Source organism: Anas acuta, chromosome 7 (genome assembly GCF_963932015.1).
Source record: "Anas acuta chromosome 7, bAnaAcu1.1, whole genome shotgun sequence".
Taxonomy (NCBI): domain Eukaryota; kingdom Metazoa; phylum Chordata; class Aves; order Anseriformes; family Anatidae; genus Anas; species Anas acuta.
The window spans coordinates 19,040,726-19,065,531 of NC_088985.1; the positions used below are offsets into that span (position 1 = coordinate 19,040,726).

Sequence of the window (24,806 nt, forward strand, 5' to 3'; positions counted from 1 at the left end):
TAAAATTTAATATTTATTAGAATTTCTTCCAGTAACAGCATTCGACATCTTAACAAACCAGGCTGTGAAATCTTAAAAAAATCTAGGATTACAAAAAAAGTTAAAATAAGTTGTTCCTTATATTTAATGTCAACAAAGGGGAAGATTTTCTATTTAAAAACAAATCTGTCATATAAACAGTATTATTTTAAGAAAACGTGATTAACATGATATGTTATTTTCAGAATGGATACACAGTGTATGAATACCAATCTGAATGGAATACGGGGCAGAATACACTACCACCTCAGATATCTCAAAACAGGCTCTTTGAAGAAAGGGGAGGGAGGAGGATCTTTCTAGTGAAATAACTTAGATACCACGCAATGGACAAAAAACGCAAGAGTACAGAAGACATTACATGACACCCTCATTACAACACCCCCTCAAGTCTGGTTATACAGTAAATGAAGTTAGTAAAGTGCATCTTTTAAAGACTTGTCTAGTGAAATAGCTTTTCCAAATATAAAACACAACACAAGACGTGCAGTAACAGTTAATTCATAGTGTAAGTTTTTAAAAACTATCTTTAACTTTTCATTCACCAAAGAGGAAAAGTTTTAACTGCAGTAGTGTTCACATTATTCTTCAATAGGATGCATCCTCATGTGCTTTTGTTACTTGGCAAATCTTTAGATATCGAGCATGGCAAAATTATGCAGTTTAAGCAAGTGCTTCTCTCAATGTAATAATTCTTCAATGGCAGAACGGCCACATGCAGCACAACCATGTTAGATTTTGGGAAGCTTTGGTGCACTAACGACGGGATTGGTCTCTTGCAAATACCTTCTCCCTGCACTCTTATAGTCGTAGGTGCAGGTGTGAGCCTCTGCATAGCGGTGAGTTGCACAGAAGTTGTTTCCACATCTGAAGAATCAAGAATATTAGAAGTTACAAGCTTTTAGAAGCTTTTAACTCTCTGACATGCTGGGAACCCTTTGCCTTAACCATGTCTTGTTTCTTTGTCATAACTGCTTAGATTCCAATCATCCTTGACTGATAACATTAACTGGTAATCAAAATGACATTGTCGTCACTGAATGCTGCAGTTTTAACCCAACAATCTCTTCAGCTTGTAAATTAAGCCATAGCAGTATACCAGGAATCAGCTAGCAAGGATCACAAACACAAATTAAGAATGATGGGCTCTCATTTATTTTCCTTCTTTTCTTTTTAAGGACCTCACACAACATCAGTAGGTAGACTTAGGAGGACAAAAACGTGGAACTAACATAATTGCATTAGGTGAAAGCCGCAATGCATTTCAATTAAAAAACACCACATCACTGAGACCACCAAAATAGATGTTTAGTTCACCATGATTTCTGCCTGGCATAAGCTCAGATTAGTAATTACCAATTTAGTCAGCTGTAAAGATGACAGATGGACTAACTATAGGGAACATAGCTTTCTATATGATCGGCTAAGCATGCATCATTCCAGAATCAGTTGCAAATTGAATGACTTAATATGATAATTTTGCTTTGACAGCTCACCAGCGAAGACTCTTAACAGGAAAAATGATACTATATATGCTGTACCTAATCCGAGCTTGGAAATCAATATTAGTGTCCTGTTGCCTGACGTACTTGACTAAATTACTTCTTGACAGTAAAGCAATGACATCATCCAAAATCAGAATGCTCTTTAAACAGACTGAACATTACTTATCCACCTTAACATAACACACTATTAGACTGTACTTCTCTATCTGTCTGCGTTCACAATAAACTTCGCATCTGTTCCTGAGGCTTGTGTGCGTGGTAACAAATTTATTTTTCTTTGGTTCTTGGTCCTGTAATCACCAGTTCTCTCATATGACTGTATTCTCCATTTGGTTGATGTTCCATTCTAGTAAGAGGTCACATGGCTGGAGATGTACTTCATTTTTAACCTTAAGCAAGCTGCTTAGTTATTTCTAGAAGAGCTTATATCTATTTGCTCAGTAGAAAGTTTTATACTGTCCAAAACTGTTTCAAAAATAAAAACTGAAGAGTCTGTAAGAAGGTACTTCCTCACCCTGAAACTCACCATCACAATTCCCCAATGGCAGAAATCTTCTATTTTGCTCCTGTTTGGCATGAACTAGCTAGGTCATGGGAAATGACACCAAGAAAAGCATATCTTGGGAAAAACATAGCTTTGAGGACTGAGAACGAGTGCTTTTTGCTTTTTTTTTTTTTTTTAATCTCAGTGATCACCATCAAGCACCAAATCTCATCACGTTGTCTACAAACCATGACTTGGGGGAGCAGCACTCTTATATTCTGCTTTTGAGGTGCTTACTGAATTTTCACAAGAATTTGAACACAATCAATTTTCAAGTTGTAAAATAGAAATTTGTAAGAGGCAAACTGTGCAGATGTGTTACAGTAGGGTCAAATCAGAGGTAGATTTTGTTAAATTGTAAAAAAAAAAAAAAAAAAAGTTTTTCCTCAAGTTGTTAATAATTATTGTTGATAAACTTTTTACAGAACATAAGTCTGTAGGAAGTTCTCCCCTCACCAGTCTTCTGTATTATATGATCACCAAAAAAAAGAACCATGACATGTTCATAATTTTCATTATTTCCTGATAACTTGCATTTCTTGATTTTCCTTGAAGAATGCACACCTCAACAGCAGAACAAGTACAACATTCCCGAGTTTTATTTCTTGCAGTTTTTGCTGAACTGAGAATTGCAAACAATTCTATCAACTTCTTTTGTAAATTCTCTTTTGATTTCCTATGTTCAAGGAGTATCATGCAGCCCAGAAAACCTTTTGGTTTACCCAGCTATCCATTTTAAACAACAGCTGGTTATATACTCAGCCTACCTGCACTCATAGCTGGTTGCCAATCCAGTTTTCTTGCCACAAAGAAAGCAATGCTTTGCAATTTTCTTTTTTGCTTGAACTGAGCCATTCACAGGTGGAAGATGGGTTGCTTCACCTGCTTTCAGAAGTAGAGAGACAGCAAAGACATTTTAATTTTATTTATTCCTGACCACAAACTAATTAAATGTTCTTTTGAAATCCAGATTCATTCTGCGTTTCTTAGGATACTTCAGATGGGACCCCCAAGCCTAAACATTGAACAAAAACACAAAAGCCAGAACAGTGAACACACCTCAAGCCTATGAACTTTCGGAAAAAGCAGTGTAATGCAGGAGTCCAACGCATATTTTTGTAATATGTTAAAAGTTCACATAAGCAAAACGTTACAGAAGAAGTCAAACAACTCCTAATACTATTCTCAAATGCAAAAAAAAAAATACATAATGCAATCGGGAAAATATCCCACACAACAGCTTTCAAAAGAATCAACTGGACATTTAAGTATGTAGCATCTAGCATATGCAGTAACTAATAATTCAAGTTTATCAAATAAATAACAGTAACATTTTAAAACATTGCTGGTACTTCATAATTGCAACAAAAGTGCATTATTAGACTACAGATCTCCATTTAGCTTTGTGATTTCATAACACTTTGTGGATGTTCCTTAGACTTCTGTACTTAGAAGCTTATTTTACTCTTTCTGTCCTATAATTCTTGGCTGTTGCTTCAGAACTGGTGAGCACAGAAAGAAAAAGCATCTTTCTTCCATCTGCAGAAGCAGCTCTTACTCATGCATGCTTACCATATGCTAGGATAATGAAAACGAGCAACACAGTCTCTCAAACATTTTTCAGTACTTGAATCAATATATTGTCAGGATGCTGCTCAAAAAAATGACCTCATGAGCTGAGAAGTGGTCCTTGTGCCGTGCACCTTCATCCCAACAGTCATTTCTCAGCTGAGGTGCAGCAGCTGCATGCAACAATTGACACCAGGTAGTCACTACACATTGCAGTCCTATTTACCAACAGTGCTATCGTCCCACTGCTATCCGTTATAGAAATTTCCAGGCAACGTTTGTCAGTGCCATCTACTTCATCATCTAAAAGCATACTGTTCCAGAAGCACGTTAGCCCAGTTTGTGAGAAAGAGAGAGCTTGAAAGACAGTCCTCATGGTGAACCATACCTAAACAGAAAAACGCTACACCTGTTCTCTAATTTACAGTCCCCACAGCAGTTATAACAAGAAGTAACTAATCAAGGCCTTAAGATAACAACCTGAATCTGTCCTTTGGCCAGTCATGTAAGTGATTACTACCAATAACCTTTCTCCCAAGAGCATGCATGATATTGAATCACAGAATCATTTACGTTGGAAAAGACCTCTGAGATCACCTAGTCCAACCATAAACCTAGCACTGCCCAGTCCACTATGTGTCTTTTAAATACCTTCAGGGACACTGACTCAACTACTCCCCTGGGCAGCCTGTTCCTGTCACAACCATTTCAGTGAAGACATTTTTCCTAATATCTAATCTAAACCTCCCATGGCGCATCTTGAGGCCATTTTCTCATCGCTTGTTGCTTGGGAGAAGAGTCTGATCCCCACCTCGCTGTAGCCTCCTTTATGATAACTAGAGAGCGATAAGGTCTTCCCCGAGCCTCCTTTTCTCCTGGCCGAACAACCCCAGCTCCCTCTGCTAATCCTCACAGGACTGGTGTTCCAGGCCCTTCACCAGACACGCTCCAGCACCTCGATGTCCTTCTTGTATCAAGGGGCCCAAAACTGAACACAGTACTCAAGGTGTGGCCTCACCAGAGCTGGGCACAGGGGAACAATCACTTCCCTGCTGGCCACACTGTTTCTGACACAAGCCAGGATGATGTTGGCCTTCCTGGCCACCTGAGCATACTGCTGGCTTGTATTCAGCCAGCTGTCGACCGATCCCCCCAGGTCCCTTTCCACTGGACATAATGACACCCACTTAGTCTTTCATGTGCCTGAAACCTTTCGGAAAATACACTTTTGTCTGACAAAATAGACCAGAGTAGTCTCTTCATTACAGTTCTATCCAAAATGGAGCTGGTGACAAAAAGGTAGGCTTCCCCATACTGCAGATGTGCCTGATGTGGGCATCACCTCTTTGGCCACGGAGAATTTATGGACAAATATGTTTATTTATGTTGACTGCAGAAGATGTGGAAGCAAACCACTGCATTTACCAATTTAACATATGCATGGGGAGAGGATAAAAAACACCACAGGATTCAGCAAGTACATTTTTACCTACATAGGCATTTGTACACACCCAGGACAATTATTTTCTTGGCCAAGTATTTTTCCACAGAGAAGTCAGGAGATACATCCCTTGAATTGGTTTACACTCCTAAAGAGATAATATGGTCTAGGCTCACGACCATTCTTCTACCCCAGACATATAGCCTGGTAGCTTCAGCCTAGAGACCAACTCATATGGATTAAGAGTTTTCAAGTGCTCCTCTAGACAACTTTATTCCTCCTGAGAGAACTAATCACATAAGTTCATATTTAGGCAAATAATATCCTTTTTCAGTAGATGGTAAGCATTAAACACAATACAGTTAACAAGACTAGGGTAGAAAGAACAAAATTACAAAAAAAAAAAATCAGCATGATATCAACAGCCTTCAGTATCCATGTCCTCTCCGCTTTCCTTCGCGGAATTATTTTGCCAAGGCTGTAGTCCTAGAGCAAATGCTACCAATGAATGTAGTCTCTCTGGTTCTAGTATACTCAGAAGTATTCATAGAACTGGTCTTTTGGAAACTTCAGAGCAGAAAGTCATGTTTTAGTTCTAAAGACGACAAGCATTAAGTATTAAAAAAAATGCTAGGGAAGTCACAGCCATATCTACCCAAGATCAGAATGACATCTGTATATCAAATAATTGCTTCAAATGTTTAAGGTTATACCATGCTACAGAAGTGTAACACAGCAAGGACTTTCAAAGATGTATGCCTTACAAAAATATGATTCTTGCCCTCTAAATATGTAATAAATCAGGAATTATCAATGAGTCATCTTTAATTATTAAGTCACATTACTTACCTACTCTTTTCCCTACAGCTGCGTTAATTCCATTCATTCCAAGCGCATGAGCAGACTAAAAAAAATTCCACAATGAAATTACTAGCAGATGGAAATTACATGAAAGATTAGGCAGTCTGATATCAGATTATTTGAAACCAATGCTGTATCAATCAATATACCTACAAAAACAGTCCAAGACTTCCATATGAAGAAATTAAAATTCTACAATATAAAGCCTTACTCAAATTAATAGTCTCCTGTACTTCACAACATACAAAACAAAGTACATTAGAAATCTGAAGCTGGCAACATATGGTGCTAGTCACAGGGAAAACTTTAGATTAAGTGACAATTAGTGAGCAGCAGAATTAAGATGACACTTCAAACAGTCGTAATTTTATCATTACAATAACTAATAATTTTAGTTGTGAACTAAACAACCACTTTAATTCTTAAGAAAAATTACTTCTAGGATCCATTTAGATAAGCATGCAGTTAATATACCAACAGGAATTCAGAAAACAGTTTTAGACTAGTAGATTTATGTATACACCCCACCCCATCTGCATTCCTTGAAAAGACACACAGACATACACAAAATACAGCTTTCATAATGCCAACACCAGAAGAGACAGGAAAACCCCAACTCCTTTGGGGGTATTAGTACTCACTAGAATATATTCAGCAGCTTCGTTTGGTGGAGTAGTTTTCCTAAAGCTTTCTTCCTGAAAATGCTGAAGATTTGTAGGTAGTGCAATACCAGAAGTCCGAAACCTGCCTGTCCCACAGGAACTCTGTAAACTTTCCCTGTTTGCGCTTCGGGCCAGCGAAGCTAGAAATCCTAAGTTATTTACAGAACTCACAGGTTCTTTGGATGCCTTGTTAGTCACATCTGTGATGTCCCTAGCTTCTGCTTTAGCAGTTACATCAGGTCTCTTGCCAAATGAATCTACTTTCATGCTATGAAATCTAGTAGTCCTAGAAAAAGAGGAGTCTGCTAAACTACGGACTTCCAAAGATCGAAGCACATTTGGGGAGGCTGTAGATCTCAAGTTATCAGCCTCAAAGCATTTGGGTTGTGTTTGTGGTTTCAGAGAACTGTGATGTGCCACTTGTGCTGAATAACGAAGAGGTGACAAAAGTGTATTTTTCCGAGGACTTAGTTCACGAGTACTGAGAAGTCCTGTCCCCATTGCTGCAGTGCTCAGCACTTTACTAATAGGTTTTCTATGCTGTTCTAAAACCTTAGATTCTTCATCTCCATCAGACAGTTCAAGTTCTGGGTTCACCTTTCCTGTATCATATATCTCACTACACTGCTCTGTGGTGCTTGCTTCTGTTAACAAAGCGAAAGTATCTGCTTCAGATAAAAGTTTTTCTTCTGTTCCATACAGTTCTACATTTGTTAGATTCGGATACAAAACAGAATCCTCTTCATTTGCTGAGGTCACATTTTCAGACACTTTTTCCAAGTTTGCAGACAGAGATGAAACAGGAGTCAGAATACTATTTGTAGGTACTTTTGTATTTTCTAGTTCAACACGAGATATTTTCGGTGGTAACCTGATGCTACTAACCGAATGAGACCAAGAGGCACTCTGCCAAGTGTCATCTTCCTTAAGAAAGTCATTAGTTGTGGATGGCATTGTTCTACCAGCAGTGGCCAAAGAAGCCAAAGCTGAAAGTGCATTTTGGGAAGACTCCAAAGGATATGAATTCCCAGGAGGAGGTAGGCAGGACTGTCCAATATGGGGGAGCACTCTTAAAAACCGGTGACGAGCAGCAGCTGCTGAGCCACTAGATGGTCGAGGAGCTGTTGGAGGACGAGGTTTCACTTTGACAGTTTTTTTAGGCTATTAAAAAACAACAAGAAAAAAACAGTTAGCATTTGAATTATGGAAACATTCAGAGTCCTTGCTGAAATCATATTCTCAGGAATTCTGACAGTATATGGCCAGAAATGACCACCAAACCATTCACTCTACTCCACCATGTATTGCTAACCACCAAAATTTCACACCACCATCAGAATATTAAAATCAAAGATTACAATCTGAAAAGGCTGTACATCATAGGGATTAGAAAATGGAAAGCAGAATGCCGAAGTTATCCAGAAGAGCTTAGGGTCTCAGCCAAGAACAACCATGAAAGAAAAAGCATAACATTTTCATCTAGCATCTAGGGAAGCGAGACAGACATTAAATAATTTTATTAATCCAGATCTCCTGAACACCATCTGTATGTTTTATCTGCTACACAATCTCATCCTTGTATTTAACTTTATAGGTCTTTTAGTTACAGTATTTCTAATCCCATTTAAAAATTAAGTTCCACTTAAGAGCAAGTCCAGAATTTCCATTTAAGAGAAACACTGTTTTGTACCAGAGGACTGATGCAAAATAACACTACTTAAAGCATCAGAAGAAGAAGGAAAAAAAAAACAAACAAACAAACACACAAATCCAGGACCCATAGTGAATTCTTCGAATACTGACAGGTCAATCCAGGTAAAGCCTATGCCCCACAACAGAAGAAAATAAATAAAATAGCATTCATCTTTCTTAAATGGATATTAAATCATATACCCTTTATCACTCTACTTCCCAAGACAGTAAAGTATCTGACCTGTTTTCTAGAAAAGCCAGTATTGGGAAAGTGCAAACTACTTGATTATAAAAGAATTGAAATCACAGCTTTACCTTTTTACTTAGATTCATGTTTTCCATCTTTGCCTTGAGCAGTTTCATTTTATTCATAGTAATTGAATTCTCAATAATCTGTTGGCCAGAAGGTGATGCCTCCGTCTCATCTTCATCATCGGCATATAAGTTATACACTGAACCACCACTGAAAATAATAAAAGAAAAATTGTTTTCACCCTCTAAGCAATTTAATTATGTTTTCAATGTAGAGTATTCTGACAACTAGAAAGTCAAATCCGTAGGTGATCTGTTGACAAAGCATTACGTAAAACTGTATGCAGAGACATTTCAAATCCATTTATTTTAGAAAATAAGCATTCCTTATTAGAGTGCTCACACAAAGTGCTGATGCTGAAACCAGAACATAGCCCCACTTCTGGGAAGTTGTTATACCATATACAGTTGGTTCACACTCACTATATATTTTCCCCACAGAGGGAATATCCAGTTCCACAAGTCTCCTGAAGGTATGGCCAAAGCTGTTAACAGTGTGATTCAGACAACAAGCTGATCAGTTTTCCAATTAACCAGACACTGGCATGGAAGGAAAGTCCAAATTTCTATCCATCCTGAGGGGTGTTCTCACCATAAATGGAAATGGAGGGGTCACCCATGTGGATGTGATATTCTATTTTCTCCTTTTCAAAATAAAAACAAAAAATAAAAAAGGATCAGTTTAGGTTTCCAAAAAGTCTCACATTTGGAAAAAAAATTATACAGATTAGAATTGCTAGACCTAAGACAAAATATTTTAACTCAAGTAGTCACTGGAAATTTACAGCATCACATTGAAGTTTTGCATTCTGTTAGAATACAGAATGGAAAAAGACAATGTTTTAACGCCATTATCTGGATTGTTTTTCCTATGAAGCATTAATCACCAACACACATCCAACATTTGACAGAGAAATAAAAGAACCATTAGGAGTGTCTATTCACTACAAATTGATGCATTTTCAACACTGTATATAGAACATTTTACAATGTTTGAATTCTTCCATTAGGCTGTCAACATCTAGAAATGGTGACAATCAGGCAATTCCCTTGTGTTCATACAAATGTCTTAGTAGATATGACAAAAGTTTCTTCTCTCCAAATAAGACCAAGGAAGAATTAAAGGTTGTGGGAAAGTCAGTACCAAAAAACTATTTTTCACTAATTAAAGCTGGCATCTTACCTTATTCTTGGAAATACTCTGCTGGCTTTAGTCAAGAGCCAGTGTTTTTGTACTGACTCTCCCAATCCATTTCCTAAAATGTAGCAAAATTCAGAAGGCAACACAGCTGGGAGACAGATTTTCAAAAACAAGATGGCAGCAGAACAGTTCAGTCATTTCTTACCAGAAACTGAACAGCTCTGTATGGAAATGGTCAGTACAAATATTACATACCTCTCCTGGTAAAGAACCAACACTACAGAATTATTTCAGAATTTTAAATCTGCAAAGACTTCAGTTATCAACTCAAACACATTCTTTGCACTCCCCTTCATTCAAGAAAAGGATAGAAAGAAAAGGGATGCAACAGTCATGTCTCCTTTCTTCCCCTTTATGCAAAAAGAACTGTTACTCTTTTTCTTGCACTTTCTGACTAAATAAGAGAAAAAACACCAAAGAAGGGCTAATAAAGGAGTTTTTGCTTTAACATAATTGTAAAGTTATGAGAGTTGGGACAGGGATCTTTGCTCTTGATGACACTTATAGTCCATTTTTTAACTGACTTTGTCCACAGGTATCAACATTCCTGAGATCTTGCTCGTAAAACGTGTGCTTCAAAGATGATCCATATCTTGTTAAAACACTTTTTTCTTGCCATCAGTGCTCTACCACAATTTCAGGTATTTTATTTTAACCCAGAGACAGTAATCATTGTCTGTATTTACACCTTGTCAAGTTTTAACTGTTAACTCAACTGCAGGCAAAGTAAAATGATCTGGAGAACTATAAAACAAAACCATTTATGAATTGTAGTCACTGAGTTCTGCTAATGTGAGACAAACTGACCTTGCTTTCTTTGCTTTCAAACGGGAGCAAGAAGAGTTACTTAAAACATCTCTTCAGGAGATTAAAAAAAACAAACCAAAAGCTGCACTATAAAGACAGCCTAATATTTCTCCAATAGATTTTATCAATTTTGGTAGCTTCAGTAAGAAACAGACTAGCAGTCTGTTTACTGTAACACGGTAGCATACGTGACAGTCTCATTCATTTGATTATGTCAGTACTTCAATTCCGAGACAAGTTTGGGGTCTCAACTGCAACTTATCTGAGGTCTAGTAACGTCCAAGGGCCAGCTCTATTACTAATCATTTAAGTATACATAAAAACAAGTAAAAAATAAAAACAGTTTTTCTGAAACTTCAGACCAACCCTGTCAGGACTTTGCACTGCTAATCAGTTATCTTCCTGACTAAATATTTGGTCAAGCCATATCCATATGGAAAAGAAGATTTACCCCGTGAACAGAGAAATCTATACAATACTAAATAAATATGTTAAGATGTAAAAGTTTTTTTTTTATAGCTTTTTTTTTTTTTTGATTTTCAAAAGTTTTTAATATCCCTCTTGCCAAGTTGACTCTCTTATGTAAAGTTCTCCAGAAGGGGCTGGAATTGCCTCAAGCACAAGGTCAGCATTACCTCACTTTACCGACACCCACAAATAGACAACAGTTAGCATGACCACTGACCATAAAGTCCTACTGTACAGTTAGGCCACTCAGTTACAGCAATTTGGTAGCCCTTAGGCCACCATTCTTCCAAAATTCCAGATATTCTTTTGACAAAGTCAACACAGCATCCCCATCTTGATGAATAGCAGTAAGATTAAAACCAACTTTACCTCAAAGATTCAGATAATGGTGTTAAAGTGCCATCTCCCCGGTCTACCACACGGAAGAAATTCAGCTGATCTCCTTCTCGATATACTAAGAAGGTGACTTGTTTGTTAGATGGCCCTTTCTCCCAGATCTCATCTCTACCAGGATCCATGTATTCAGCCATTTCCCTTATAGGGTCTTCTACAGGAACTACAGAGAAAAACAGAATAAGGACAAATTATTGCACCTTTGAAGTCCCATATTTCTGGCAAACCCCTCACATTTTCAGACCATGCCTAAAGTCAACTGTAGTTATGAGACAAAAGCATTTTAACAGGCCTTTCCCCTGGAAAACAACAGCAATAAGATTCAACTTGAAATAATCAGTTTCAAACATTCTTGCTGATCTGTAAGTGGCATTCTCTAGATTCAAGTTAGATGCTTAAATACGTACACACAAAACATCTGGCTCAGGTCCCTCTCTGCCAGTTTTGCAGCTCTACACTGCAGTAAACTGCTTATTAGCAAACGGAGACTAAGAAACAACAAAGAAGTCTTTGTAAATAAACTAGTTTAGAATATAACTACTAGTCCAATTGTTTTAATAATCCATCCTCTGAAAACTTCTTTCTGTTCAATTACCTAACTATAATTTATTCCGTTCCATAGGTACTCTAACTGTCCTACTCTCACCTCTTCTGACAGATACAAGAGGAAAAATATAGCAGCACCTACCAAACCATACAGAGAAGTAACAGAAGACCGTATTATGACCACACATTCTGGAGAGTGCTTGGGAGGTATTTTTACATCCCATATGCAGAAGGCTGGCTGAATTGATGAATACAAATCTGAACTTTGGAATTAAAGTAGTCTGGTTCATCTTGAACGTTAAATTAGCTGTTCCTCCTTACCATCACATTACCACTATCTTTTCTTGTTCCATTAATGTATAGGATGCCACTTCACAAAAAGCTGTCCCACCAACACTGAGATGCATGAAAAAAAGGAAGGAATAGACTAAGAAATCAGCTCAAGTTACTGAATAGCTGGCCCAGTAAGATCATCACATTATGCTTCTCCCTGATTTCCAAGAACTGAAAGGAGAAATTCTTTCTATATTGGTGATTATAGAATACATCTTTAAGCATCTCTCTCAAGCTCTACTGTAGATAAATAGGAGATGGGAAGTATGACACAAAACAGCTTGGAAGACTTCTAATTCATTAGCATAAGGTACAATTATAGTTGCATAACCCAAAGATATCAAGTTAAGTAAAAGCAGTAACGTAAGAGGCAGGCCAGCCCCTCCCACAAATAATTTTAAAACATTTTAGAGGCAAGTTTATTTCATGGTAAGAAGAATGAGTCTAAAATAAAGTTACTGGAATCACATTTTTTTTTTTCCTGTAAAGAGCCTCATTTTGGGTAATTCTCTCACTGCAGAATAAAACAAAACATAATTTAGTTCAATCATTTTAATTTTACATGGAAACAAGTGTATTCCTGTATTCTTTTATTAGCACTCAGGACTCCTAATGGGATGTTTTTCAAGAAGAACAGCTAAACATTTTCAGAAAACTTTTCACAGCTGGAATTATCCTACTGTCAACTGCTGCTAGATGACAATCAGTCCTCTCATGGTACTGACTTCTCTTGAAGCAAAGATTAACATAGTTCTCCTGAAATAATACAACTTAAAATTTTAATTCAGTTAAGCGTACAATTTAAATATGCCTTGTTTTACAAAATCTACCTATGGTAAACTACACTGAGAGCAATATCACAACTGAGGCTTAATTCCATTAAAGCACTCAAATGTTAGGCACAATGTTTTGATTGTCTTTGAGAGCTCAGCTCAGTTTACAAGTGGATTTCCCAACCTGAAAGTTACGCTGACTGCTTTCCAAGTAAAAAAAACATCAAGGAGATTTCTTCACTTTCAGCTTCCACTTCTCAATGGATGATTCACTTAACCAAGACTAAATCAATGCCTGATTCTTACTAACTAAATTTTAAAATGTAATCATATGATGACATTAAAGGAGCATTTTTTTCAGATGAAGGATTGCTGATGCTGTACATCCAAAGATATTTCTTAAACTAAGGGCAAACAAAACGAAAGAGATGGTGCACTTGTTATGCTGAAGAAGAAAAGATGGTAAAAACATCCCTCTGTTTTTGTCAAGTATTTTCCAATTAATTTGGAACTGAACCTGCTTGTTTGAAATACTTAGCTGTAAGAAGCCATTTACAGTTATGTTACAAGAAAACCATAATTTTTAACCAAGTTAACACATACCTCTTCTAGTGTTAATAGGTCCACCTCGCATAGCCAGAACTAACTTCAGAGTGCAGCCTTCTGAAATGCTGTAAATAACAATAAATAAATTTTTTATAACATTTTCCATTGCCTATACTAACAATCATATAGAAACATTCATTGCAATTTTATTCTATACTTACTTATAATCATTCAAACAATAGTCATCCTTCAGTTCCATATTATTCCAAATTAAGTGCTGCTGAGAGACAGGAATACCTAAAGGGGGAAAAGAGATTAAAATTAGAGTTTGATGGGAGGGTTTTGGGAGAGTTTTGCTTTTAGAAGAAACAGGGGTATATAGAAAAGAAGCGAGAAAGGGGATCACAAGAGAAGGAATGAAGCAGGACAAGGACATGCACTTGGACAGCAGCCCTCAGTCATGACGTCCAACCTACTGAATAATTATTAAGAACAAAGTTAAGGTTTTCAGTAAGCTTGTGCTTGCACGTGGAGCTCAATCACTTGGCTCAGGAGGTCTGTAGAAGCATTCAGTTGCTTCAGACTTATTGAATACCTGCTCTTTTCCAGACATTGGTCAAGGAAGGGTTGGTTTGTGTTCTTCCCATACAAACGTTAATCTGCACCTCAGTTTCTTGGTTTCTGACAGGAAAAATGGGATAAAATTTCTAACTACAGAGCTGCTGAATAATTTATCTGGCTGACATTCTGTGTTACTCACGGTAAAGATAAGGTCACATTAAGTAACTGGTGGCAGCTCAGTTAACAGCTCAGGTGTTAAAGGTGTTTTTATCACTGTTTGACTTGGAACCCGAAAGTTCACATATACAATACAGTAAACTTCATACTAGACAACTTTTACTTGCTTTAAGTGTTCTTTTAAGCCATCAGAATGCTTTTATATCCAGTAATACTCATTTCCAGCTCAAGTTCTGGGACAGATTTAGAATGACTTTTGTTAAAAAGAGGCAAGCATACAAAATATTTGTTCCTTATCTACAGTCTACAAAATGACTGTTTCCTCTTGCCTATACAGTCAAGTAATTTAAATACAGACCTAACACACATTAAAGAGAATAAGCACAAGCAGGTAGAACCCAAGGTCTTCACACAGTTTTGCTGAAATGCTGCCACCTTCCACATTTTGAATTGAGTACCAGCCAGGATAGTTATGAAAGGATGAGACATCTCTGACCACCAAAAAGCATGAAGGCTACTGAGAAGAATAGCTTTTTCTGCCTTTGAAAAAAAAATTTAAAAAATCTTCCCTTCAGCATCAAAAGGAAGTAAATTCTGTTTAGCCTGCCTAGTGAAACCCAGGTAATTAAGATTTCACTGTGTGTTCCTGAGAAAATTTAATTAAATTGGAATCTATAGAGGCCAAGAACTATTTGTTGAAAATGGTCTAAACACTACTCCACAGATTAAGCACCAAAAGTTATAAATATATTTTCCAAAAGGTTACATTAAAGTAATCACACACTTTCATCTTGGACAGTACAGTGTCAGATCGTGCCATTCACTGCTTAGTTGCATGCTCAGATACTTAAAAGGAGATGTAAGTAGCAGTACTACACAGACTTCTCAAACTATACCTGGGGAAAAGAGAATGCAAAGATCAGTCTTCCAGTTGTTTTGCCAAAAACCTCTCAGCTTCCCGAGGCTTGCAACAGCAAGAGGCCAGTTAAGTAGCCCCTTCTAACACTGGAGAAAGGGCACCAACACCCATCACCAGCAAGGATGAAAAGGGGAAAAGGGGGCCAAATGCTGGTGAAAATCCAAGCAGATTCAACAGACAAGCAGGAAACCTGTTAAGTGGACACCCCTGTGGAAAACACAGATTGCATTTTGGTGCAACTACCAGAGTTTTTAGTAAGTTTTAGAGCAGATCACAATGTCCTTTTCTCACCGCAGCTAGCATCTAGATCTTGTCCTTTATGAATGACCGACACATTACCGCACTTGGAAGGCAGTCAGAACGAGTCTCGCATTCTCCGAAGTACACAAGACTTTTATGAGGGGACTGTGTTCATATAGTAGACTAGCATAATAGCTGTTACCCTGCCAGCTATTGAATAACTGGTTATTGGTTATGTTTCAAGTCTGCAGCATAAGCAAAACAAGAACACGCTGGCAAGAGCCAGCAAGTCTGCAGTGAAGTTCTTTTCTTTGTTGTTTTGTAGTCCTCTGATTACAAACAGTCATTACTGTCTGCATTTGTTATGGTTTCAGCAGCCTCCAAGGAGCAATTTCCAATTACTTTGATAAACTGAGAGAGTCAATGTTAAAAAGGCTGCCTCGCAACTGGCAGTGCTGCAGTGAAGCATGGTTTTGTTCATCCAACAATGACAATGTAATTTTGATGAACAGATGAAAACACTATACTCTGGTGTAATGGGAAACAGATGAGTCTTTATTACTAATTCCATTTTATGTTGCTTTCTAAGAATTCTGTACTTATGCACAAATGAAACGGGATGTGCTTTACAGGTTCAAGTGCAAGAAAATATGCATCAGCTGTTCTTTTTCTGGATTATAGTAAGCCTTTCTTGAAGAGACATTTGCACAGGGGATCAGTACATGGAATTGGCAACCATAATGACAACTGCAAGATACTCATCTGCTATCCCCTCCTCCCTAAGCAGCACATGACTGTATCACTAGTCTGCTCTAAATTGGTCCAGAGCAGAAAGGAAAACGAGGCAAAAAGCTAAAGCTCAACGCTCGAATGGAAGGGGGCAAGCCAAATGATGCTGTGGGAGAAAAGAAGTTTCTTCAGGCTGTTAGCACATCTGCAGCCATTTCAATAGACAACACAACCTAGTAAAATGGTGGCAAGGGGGGCAACACACCCTTAAGGTTCACTCCTTTGCTTTTCTTTCTGGCACACCAAGTAAGCTCGTAGAAATGGATGTTGGTTGACACCCACAGAAACCCACAGATTTCAGAGTAAGCTTGATTTTATGTTGTGGGTAGAAGGTTACTATGTTTAAAAACACAAATATTTCAAAGTCAAAGTTCAAACTTGGCACTTATCTTTCATCTAGTGTTGAAATTGCTGGAGACTTTCTTAAACATTTACTTTGTGTTCCTGCTTACAGCCAGGCTGGGCCCACAGTCTTGATTTTGCCCCATTACCTAGCTACATTATGGAAGAGCTGCAAAGATTCCCAACAACTAACAGCAGCAGGTACTGGTTTTATAATTGTCAAAATCCCCAGATGCCACTTGCATGACAGTAACCTACATTAGCGTACATATTTCCTGGTATTATCTACAATTAACTTACAGATCAAAAAATTAATCACTACTAGGTGTGTGCTGTCTAAATGCTCCTTCCTAAAATTCAATATAATGTGTTTCTGAATGAAGAATACTAAACCTTACCCAGCCCAGCAGCCACAAAGACTTGTGCAATGGAGGAAGCAAGAAAAGATCACTTGAGGGAGTGACCAAAGCATTTATTCTAAGTAAGAAGTAATTTCCTCTTCTAGTGAGCTCCTGTTATTTTTAACCTTGACTTCTATGTTATGTCTCAGACTCTCACAACACCTTGAAACCCAGGTAGCATCCAACCTACGATCATCAACACATGGCCACGATTTAAAATACTAAGTAGAGCCAAGGGAGCAAGCAGCACTGCTCACAATACAATACCACATCCTGCTGCTGGCTGAGTATTCTGGCTTTTATGCCACCAGCAGAGACAAAGGGAGCTAGTTCTTCTCTAGCACACCACCTAAAAAGGCTCATTCAGTGAATGTGAGACTTGACGTGACAGGTAGCTCCGAAGTCATCATTGTAACAAACCAAAGTTTTGCTAACTGAGCGCTTACTTTGCATGGAATGTATCTGAGACAAATGCCTGCAGGGGATCCAAATACACACACTGGGTCTGCTTTAACTCCAATTTACACGTTGATTTGCACTGAAGTTTCAGATGTGCTAGAACCCATAGATGCATTTTTACCCATATTCACCGGCTAAAACCAACTGGAATGAGACAGAGATAAAGGAGCTCTGTTTTAGTAGGATACCAATGTCTACTGCAGCTCTCTAAACAAACCCTTTCCCATCAGATCATTAAAGAGGTACTGAGAATGACAAATGTTATCAGAAGTATTGAAGATTCCTTACATGACACCCATACTATCCATTCTTATTGCTGTCCACAGCTATTGATATTCCAGTTGTTGACAGAGGTCACTTCTTCTAAGTTAGTTTTAGTATTAGCCTCCTACAATTAGAGGCGCCGATGACAACTGAACAAATCTGTTAACTTCTGATATGATTCAAAATTTTGTGCTTGGAGACGTTAGCAAGACTAATCATTTTCCAGAACTTATTTTGCATGCTTTTCTACCATCCTCCTTGCACATATATCAGTCCATGGAGACAACACGCACGCTCAGGGCCCCATAGTGTCTCCTAGCAGTGTACGTAGGAGGAATTCTGCAGGCAGATATGCCTGGGGAGGTTCACACCCCATGAATGTTGAAATGATACAATAATAATAAGTGAAAAATCGCTGCTGCAACAGGAACAGAAGTAAGCATTCCACTTCCCCTGCTAGACCACAACCACAAAATTACTTCAGGATTTTCCCTTCACATGGGTGATTCATTGTTTCAACTTGTACATTGCAGCAGAAACTTCAATACTGAGAAGCTGTTGTGTTTTTTGTTTGTTTTTTAAAATCATGCACTGGTAGCTTCAAATGCAACATAAAATGGATTTATCATAGCCTCTGTTCCCTTCACACTTACGCACACAACCAGTTTTTTTCTGCCTTCTCCCCTCCAAGTTATAGTGAATTATGACTTGGGAAGTTGCAGATCTTTTAACTATGTTCTGGAGTATTAAGTATTTCATCTGATTTCTAACAATTCAGTGGTAAGCACCAGCAAGCTCTTCTGTGTTTTAATGAAATTTACTTATTAATAATTAATTCAACACAGCAGGCAGCTAAGCCACTAACTGCTTTATCATCCTGAGAACTACAACGTGTAAACCAAATTCCTAATAAACAATGCTATAACCTTAGTACTGATCACATGTAATTGCGATGCCTTTTTAAGCTAGGCTCACCCAGCCCCCAACAATAGGCTGTAGATATAGTTCAGTGTGCCAGTTTGCAGTCTCCTGTTTTGAACTACAAGAAATTCAAATTCTTCTCTCACATTTCCCACTGGTCTCTTCATGCATCCTTTCAGGCTCTTTCCTTTATCTGTATTGTCGATATAGACTGCCTTCTCGTGTACTCTATTGCCTATACTCCCCCTTTCAATTTACTTGTAGCATTGTATCACGTATCTGCTCACACCTCTCCTACTGTTCAATCAACCAGAGAAGAAAAAAACAACACCTTTCCTTGTCCTGTTCCACCTCTAGCCTCCAGGAGTTCCTCAACACGTTCTCTGACTCATGTTTAATTACAGCCTTGTCCACAGGAAACAAAAGCATGTCCACATGGCTATCCTAATGTAAACTCTGGTTATAGAATAGAGCAGAAGAGAATCATTTAGGTTGGACAAGACCTCTGAAATCACCTAGTCCAACCATAAACCTAGCCTAGCACTTCCAAGTCCACCACTAAACCATGTCACTAAGCATATCTATGTGTCTTTTAAATACCTTCAGGGACACTGACTCAGCTTCTCCCCTGGGCAGCCTGTTCCAACGCTTTACAACCCGTTTGGTGAAGAAAATTTCCCTAATATGTAACCTAAAACTCCCCTGGCGCAACCTGAGGCCGTTTTCTCATCTTATCACTTGGTGCTTGGGAGAAGAGACTGATTCTGACCTCACTGTAGCCTCCTTTAAGGTAACTACAGAGATAAGGTCACCCCTGAGCCTCATTTTTCTCCAGCCTGAACAACCCCAGCTCCCTCAGCTGCTTCTCATTGGACTTATTCTCCAGGCCCTTCACCAGACACACTCCAGCACCTCGATGTCCTTCTTGTATTGAGGAGCCCGAAACTGAACACAGTGCTCGAGGTGTCGCCTCACCAGAGCTGGGCACAGGGAAACAATCACTTCTCTGCGGGTTTCTGACACAAGCCAGGATGCTGTTGACCTTCTTGGCCACCTGAGCACACTGCTGGCTCACATTCAGCCAGCTGTCGACCAATCCCCCCAGGTCCCTTTCCTCCAGGCAGCTTTCCAGCTACTCTTCCCCCAGTCTGTAGGGTTGTTGTGTCCCAGCAGGACCCAGCACTTGGCCTTGTTGAACCTTGTAAAGTTAGTGTTACTTGTGTATTGGAGCTTCTAGTATGTGATCTCGCTAGCAAAATATCACCCTTATTGTTTCAACTCTTATGTTTCAGCTCATTAGCAGATTTCCATAGGAGAAGGATAATATCCTCAATTTAAGTCTAAAGCATCATATTTACATCTCCCAAAAGGTGGCTTCTATAGACAGAAGCATTAAAACCCATGGACGAACAGACTGAGTAAACAGGATCCCTTGTCTTGAAATAAGCAACTGTCAGCTCGTACAGAGTTCTGTTAGGCTTACAAAGCGAGAAGATGCAATCACGTTCTTCCATGCAGGATGAGAAAGGGGTGACAGAAGACTAATCCAACACGTATTTTCTGCTTTCATTAGCCAGACCAACAGACCAGCCTCATAAACTAAAGGAGGTTATCGCTTTACAAGATGCCTGCCAAGTTCATCACACTAAGAGCAGTACTCAGCCAGACTCCTGCCAGCAACACATCAGCCACCTGAACAAAACTCAAATCAGTAACTTCAAGCTGTCTTGGTAGCTGGCCTGCACAGCAGTTGCTCTTGGGACTATGGTATCATGGACAATCCAAAATACCACAAACCAACGAACCTAAGAAGCGACAGCTACAGCACCAAGTTTTAAGTGTCCTCGGAGCTGCAGTAAAGACATACTGAGAGACTCAAGCTTATAACCTCTGTTTTGAGAGCCCTTGCTGGTTAACAAGCCAATTTTGTGTCACATAAGCCATTGAACGACACAAAGATTACATGCCAAATAACATCAAGACAATTCATGATTTGTTATGAATTTCTTATGCTTTATCTAACTAACAACACACACAAAAAGAGGAAAAAATGGGAAAACACCCACTCCAATGAAGCCTAAGATATGAGCTGATAGGAAAACAAAAGAAACAATAGCCAAAAAGAAAAAAAATCCATTTAAACCAAAGCCATAAAACAAGCACCTTGCTTATGCCTATTACTGAATGAGTCCCTTAAATTTTCTGCTTTGATTTTAGGAATTATCATTTGTAGAGCAAGACTTCCTCTAAAGCGGTAAAGTTTAAGCTCAAATAAAAGATAAGGGTACCTTCCAGTCTTTGAATTTTCGCTTTCACAGAAATAACTGTTTCGAAGGGAGAAACTCGCAGCTCGAAGCAGGTTCCCGTGAGCGTTTCGATGAAGAGCTCCATAGTTTCATAGAAAGGAAGTTTGTAGTGAAACGGCCCCATGTTATCCTCGTTGAAAAAGGGAGGCTCCTTCTTGTTGGCCATCACAAAGGATTTACAACTTCCTCGCCAGCCGATCCGCCGGGAAACCGCGCTGCGCTTGCAGCCAGGGCAGCCCGGGGGACAGGTGCGGTGTGTCGCTGCTCATGGTTGGGCTCCTCCACCTACAACGGGACGGACACAGCTCTAACAGCGCCCGGCCGCAGCCGTCCCGGTCCAACCGGGAAGGACACCCAAGCAGCCGGCGGTCGGTCAGCCAGCACCTGGGTGGCGCCGGCCACCGGGCACCTCCCGGGTTGCGCCGCCAGGGCCGGGCCGCGAACAAAGGAGGGCAGCGGCCGCCCGCCCCCGCCGCCCCTCACCTCAGCCCGGCCTCTCCCCGGGCCCCGCCGCTCTCCCGGGGCAGCAGGGCGGGGCCCGCTCCCTGCCCACCTACCTGCGGCCGCCGCCGGGCCCTCGGAGGGGTGGCGGCCCGGCCCCTCTCCCCCCGCGCTGCTCGCCCGGCGGCTGCGCGCGGAGCGGCGCCGCCACGGACCCGCCGCCGCCGAGGGGTGGCAGCCGGCAGCCAGCAGCTCCCCGCCCCGACACCGCCCGCCCGCCGCCCGACAGCCCCCGCGCCGCCTGGGCGCAGCCTTTATGACCTCCCCCGGGGAGCTGCCGGCCAATGAGGGGGCCGCTCGGCGGCGGCTCGCCCAATCGGCTCCCTCCGGGGGCGGTGCTCCCGGTGCCGCCGGGGAGGGCGTGGCCGAGAGCGTTCGGGGCGCTTGTTGTGGTCGTTAAGGGGCGGGGCGGGCGCGGGAAGGGCCCGGATGCAGCGGCTCCGCTGGGGGCGGAGGGCACGTGACAGGGAGGCCGCAGAGGCTCCTGGGTAGTGTAGTCCCACGCCTCAGGGATGCCTCGGGGATGCCTCAGGGATGCCCCAGGCTGGGGGGGGGGGGTAGGACAGGTTGGAGCTGGGCTGTGGCGCCAGGCTTCACGAAGGGTTCCTCTCCACTGAAGCCTCAAGCCCCTGCCGTGCGTGTTTTTACCTCCTACTCCACCTCCTCCTAGCCCCTGGGGTGTTCAGCTTGTGAGCATCAGGCTCTACCAGACTCGTGTCAATTATTAATGCAAAGGGAGCAAAAATAAAAAAGGAGGATGGAGAAAAGAAGAAGAATCCCCCATCTTTCTCCTTTCTCCCCCCCGCTGTCGTTCAGTCTGCTTTAAGCACAAAAGAAAGGAGTAAAGAGGATGTCCAAACATATGCATGAGGCATGTATGAGGCATATGCAACAGATGCAGTGCCTATAAATAAATTGTGAGCGCTTTCACTGTAGGCACCCGTTTGCAGACATCTCCCCCCTTCTCCTCCAAGCTGCTACTCCCAGCTTACCCCCACTTAATGTGAGTCAGTACCAGGCCCACCTATGTTGCAAGTCGATACGTGATAGTTCTCTGTTCTTACCCCTTCCACCCTTTCCTTCTGCTTTACCCTCATTAATGCTAGATGCTCCGTCTGGTGTAGTTTCTGTGCCCTTGAAATAAGGGCAGATGGAAGCAGGTGTCCCAGAACAAGGGCTTCAGTGACAGCAGGAATTGCTCTTAAAGAGATCCTCTGAGCACCTGCTTTAAACTCACAGCAAATAGAACAGGCTAAGAGCTAAGGTAGGACATTCCTATCATAAAAACAGCACACCTAGTTTAAAAGTTAGAAATTCAGGCAGTCACTACTAAAATTTATACATTTGCTCTGCTTGGACATGAAATATGGTTAATCACATCCTTTCCACAAGGATAATCTAGAAAATAAGGAAACCAAGAAGGTTAAGCCAAATACAGTAGAGAGTTAGAGAGCTTACACAAAATAACAAGTTCCTGTAAACAGCCTATGATGTGTTACAGATACGAAAGAAAAGCCGGCAGTAAGAGGTGATCCAAGCCTTTGCCACAAGTGAGCCGCTGCATTAAGGAATGCACATAAGCTTGTCAACGCTGAAGTGACAAGCATGCTCAGTATAGATGGACTGCTGGGGAAGTGTTATTTGCAAAGCTTTGACAAATCCAAGCAGGCTGAAGTCTCATTTAGTGGCTTACAACTTGAATAGAAGACAACATTAGGTTTCTATTGTTCTCATAGAACACTAGGTACTCTTCTATAACACACAATGGCAGAGAAGTTTTAAGCATTTATTTTTATAGACCGTATTAGCTGCCGGTATGAAATAACTGGTCTCTACCTGGTATCAATTCCTGCTCCAAGTGCTTGATTAGATATATCTAAGAGCTATACCTAATAACAGACAGAATCCTGCCTTACGCTAACATTAGCTCAGGAGACTAACAGCAGGCTTAGATAAAGCATGGCAGTAGTTTGGGTTATTTTCCAGGCACAATGTAGATGTCCTTAACAAGTGGTAAAGTAGAAAGCAAAACGTACAGACGGATCTAATTTAACAGACTCCATTTACTATTTAACAATATCAATGATTTTCTCTATAGCTCTGTTCAATAAAACAAACTATACTTTGTATAATAGATTACTTCGTCGCAGGTATTGCACAGGCTATATTCATCTGGCCACCATAGAAAAAAATAGCAGGTTACCATCCTTTTTTAATATATCATTAAGAGTAATTAAACCCAGTACAAGAGCATACTAACTATTTATAATGGGTAATCTGTCATTTACATATCCACAGCTCTCATTTCAGCTCTACTGGATTAGGGAATCCAGTGTATGAGACAGAGCATAAGGAAGGCCTCCTCTGTGCAACACATTCCTCTTGGCTACTGGCCTCCAAAGGCATTCAGTGGGTCATCAAATGTGCTCAGTGCCTTGCTTTCAGACTTCACTTCCGAGGCTGTCTGGGAAGGTCTACTTTTGGGAGTGGGTATCTTGGTTTGGCTGCTAGAGAAGATATCATCTAGAGGGGAAGAAAAAAAAAAAAGATGCTTTTAATGGGAATTAACTGCTAAACAGAAGTAACATTGTACAGAAAAGTCCCCAGCACACAACAGGGACTGCCAAGGACATTCTGTGATAAACAAATGCTTTCCTGCTGCTTGCAATTCTACATCTATTTGTAAGGACATACGTGGGAGCTGTTAGCTGTAAGTCAAATCAAGAACATTTTTTCTTCTCGGTAAAGCAGAATAATACTTGTATTTTATAACGTCTGAACTCTCAGAAGCATTTGAGAAATACTAATAAGTTAAACCTCCACAATAAGTTTCATCATGCAAGTTCCAGATAACCTTCCACTTATCTAGAACATTGGTGTCTAAAGAACTTGAGAGACTCCAGGAGTAGCCAAGACTGGTGTCAAAGAAGATCACAAGAGAAAACCAGTACTTGCTAGGAGCTATTGTGGCATCTGCTAGCCATAAGAGAGAATCTTTAACCTATGGCAGAATAAAAACACAGCATACATCACTTGAGAATAGGGCACAGCTAAGATGCAAGGAGGCAGACTGCTCTGACTGCTATCCTGAAGGACAACAGGTAAGAGGAAACCCTCCAACATAGATACCCTGTATCAGCAGCAGAACCCATAGACCTGCAGTTCTTGCTGGGGGCTAGGGCTGCTCGTATGTGGCTATACTCCTGGAAGAAGACAGTTTCTACAGTACAAACA

At 40.3% G+C, this 24,806-nt stretch overlaps 2 protein-coding genes across 9 annotated transcripts in view; both read right to left on the reverse strand.

The window, feature by feature from the left end:
- On the reverse strand, nt 1-21,817 carry ZFAND4 (zinc finger AN1-type containing 4). 3 transcript variants are annotated; one of them, XM_068687728.1, is made up of 10 exons: nt 21,629-21,817; nt 21,054-21,356; nt 13,914-13,989; nt 13,750-13,817; nt 11,471-11,657; nt 8,629-8,776; nt 6,601-7,782; nt 5,948-6,002; nt 2,856-2,970; nt 1-906 (listed from the first exon to the last, which is right to left on the reverse strand). In XM_068687728.1, exons 2-10 carry the CDS (start codon nt 21,235-21,237, stop codon nt 771-773), a joined length of 2,151 nt encoding a protein of 716 aa, XP_068543829.1. In that variant the 5' UTR covers nt 21,238-21,356; nt 21,629-21,817; the 3' UTR covers nt 1-770. The 3 variants fall into 3 exon arrangements, 2 of the variants coding, with proteins under 2 accessions (XP_068543829.1, XP_068543828.1); XM_068687727.1 differs by having other exon boundaries at nt 2,856-2,973; XR_011098145.1 differs by lacking the exon at nt 5,948-6,002 and having other exon boundaries at nt 766-906.
- Nucleotides 21,818-23,344: 1,527 nt separating this feature from the next.
- WASHC2C (WASH complex subunit 2C) overlaps nt 23,345-24,806 on the reverse strand; it is a 175,892-nt gene continuing 174,430 nt past the window's right edge. For all 6 annotated transcript variants that reach the window (XM_068687725.1, XM_068687726.1, XM_068687721.1 and 3 more), the window contains one exon: nt 23,345-24,095. In XM_068687725.1, the coding sequence (XP_068543826.1) occupies nt 23,959-24,095 (137 nt within the window). In that variant the 3' untranslated portion in view covers nt 23,345-23,958. The remainder of the gene's footprint in view (nt 24,096-24,806) is intronic.

Excerpts from the sequence above, each read along its gene's own strand:
- ZFAND4 (XM_068687727.1), bottom strand. The coding sequence starts at position 21,237 with ATGGCCAACAAGAAGGAGCCTCCCTTTTTCAACGAGGATAACATGGGG. Across the intron at positions 2,974-5,947 it reads AGCTGTAGGGAAAAGAGTAG|CAGGTGAAGCAACCCATCTT; the intron begins GTAAGTAATGTG and ends TACTTCTGAAAG. Across the intron at positions 907-2,855 it reads GCAACCAGCTATGAGTGCAG|ATGTGGAAACAACTTCTGTG; the intron begins GTAGGCTGAGTA and ends TTGATTCTTCAG.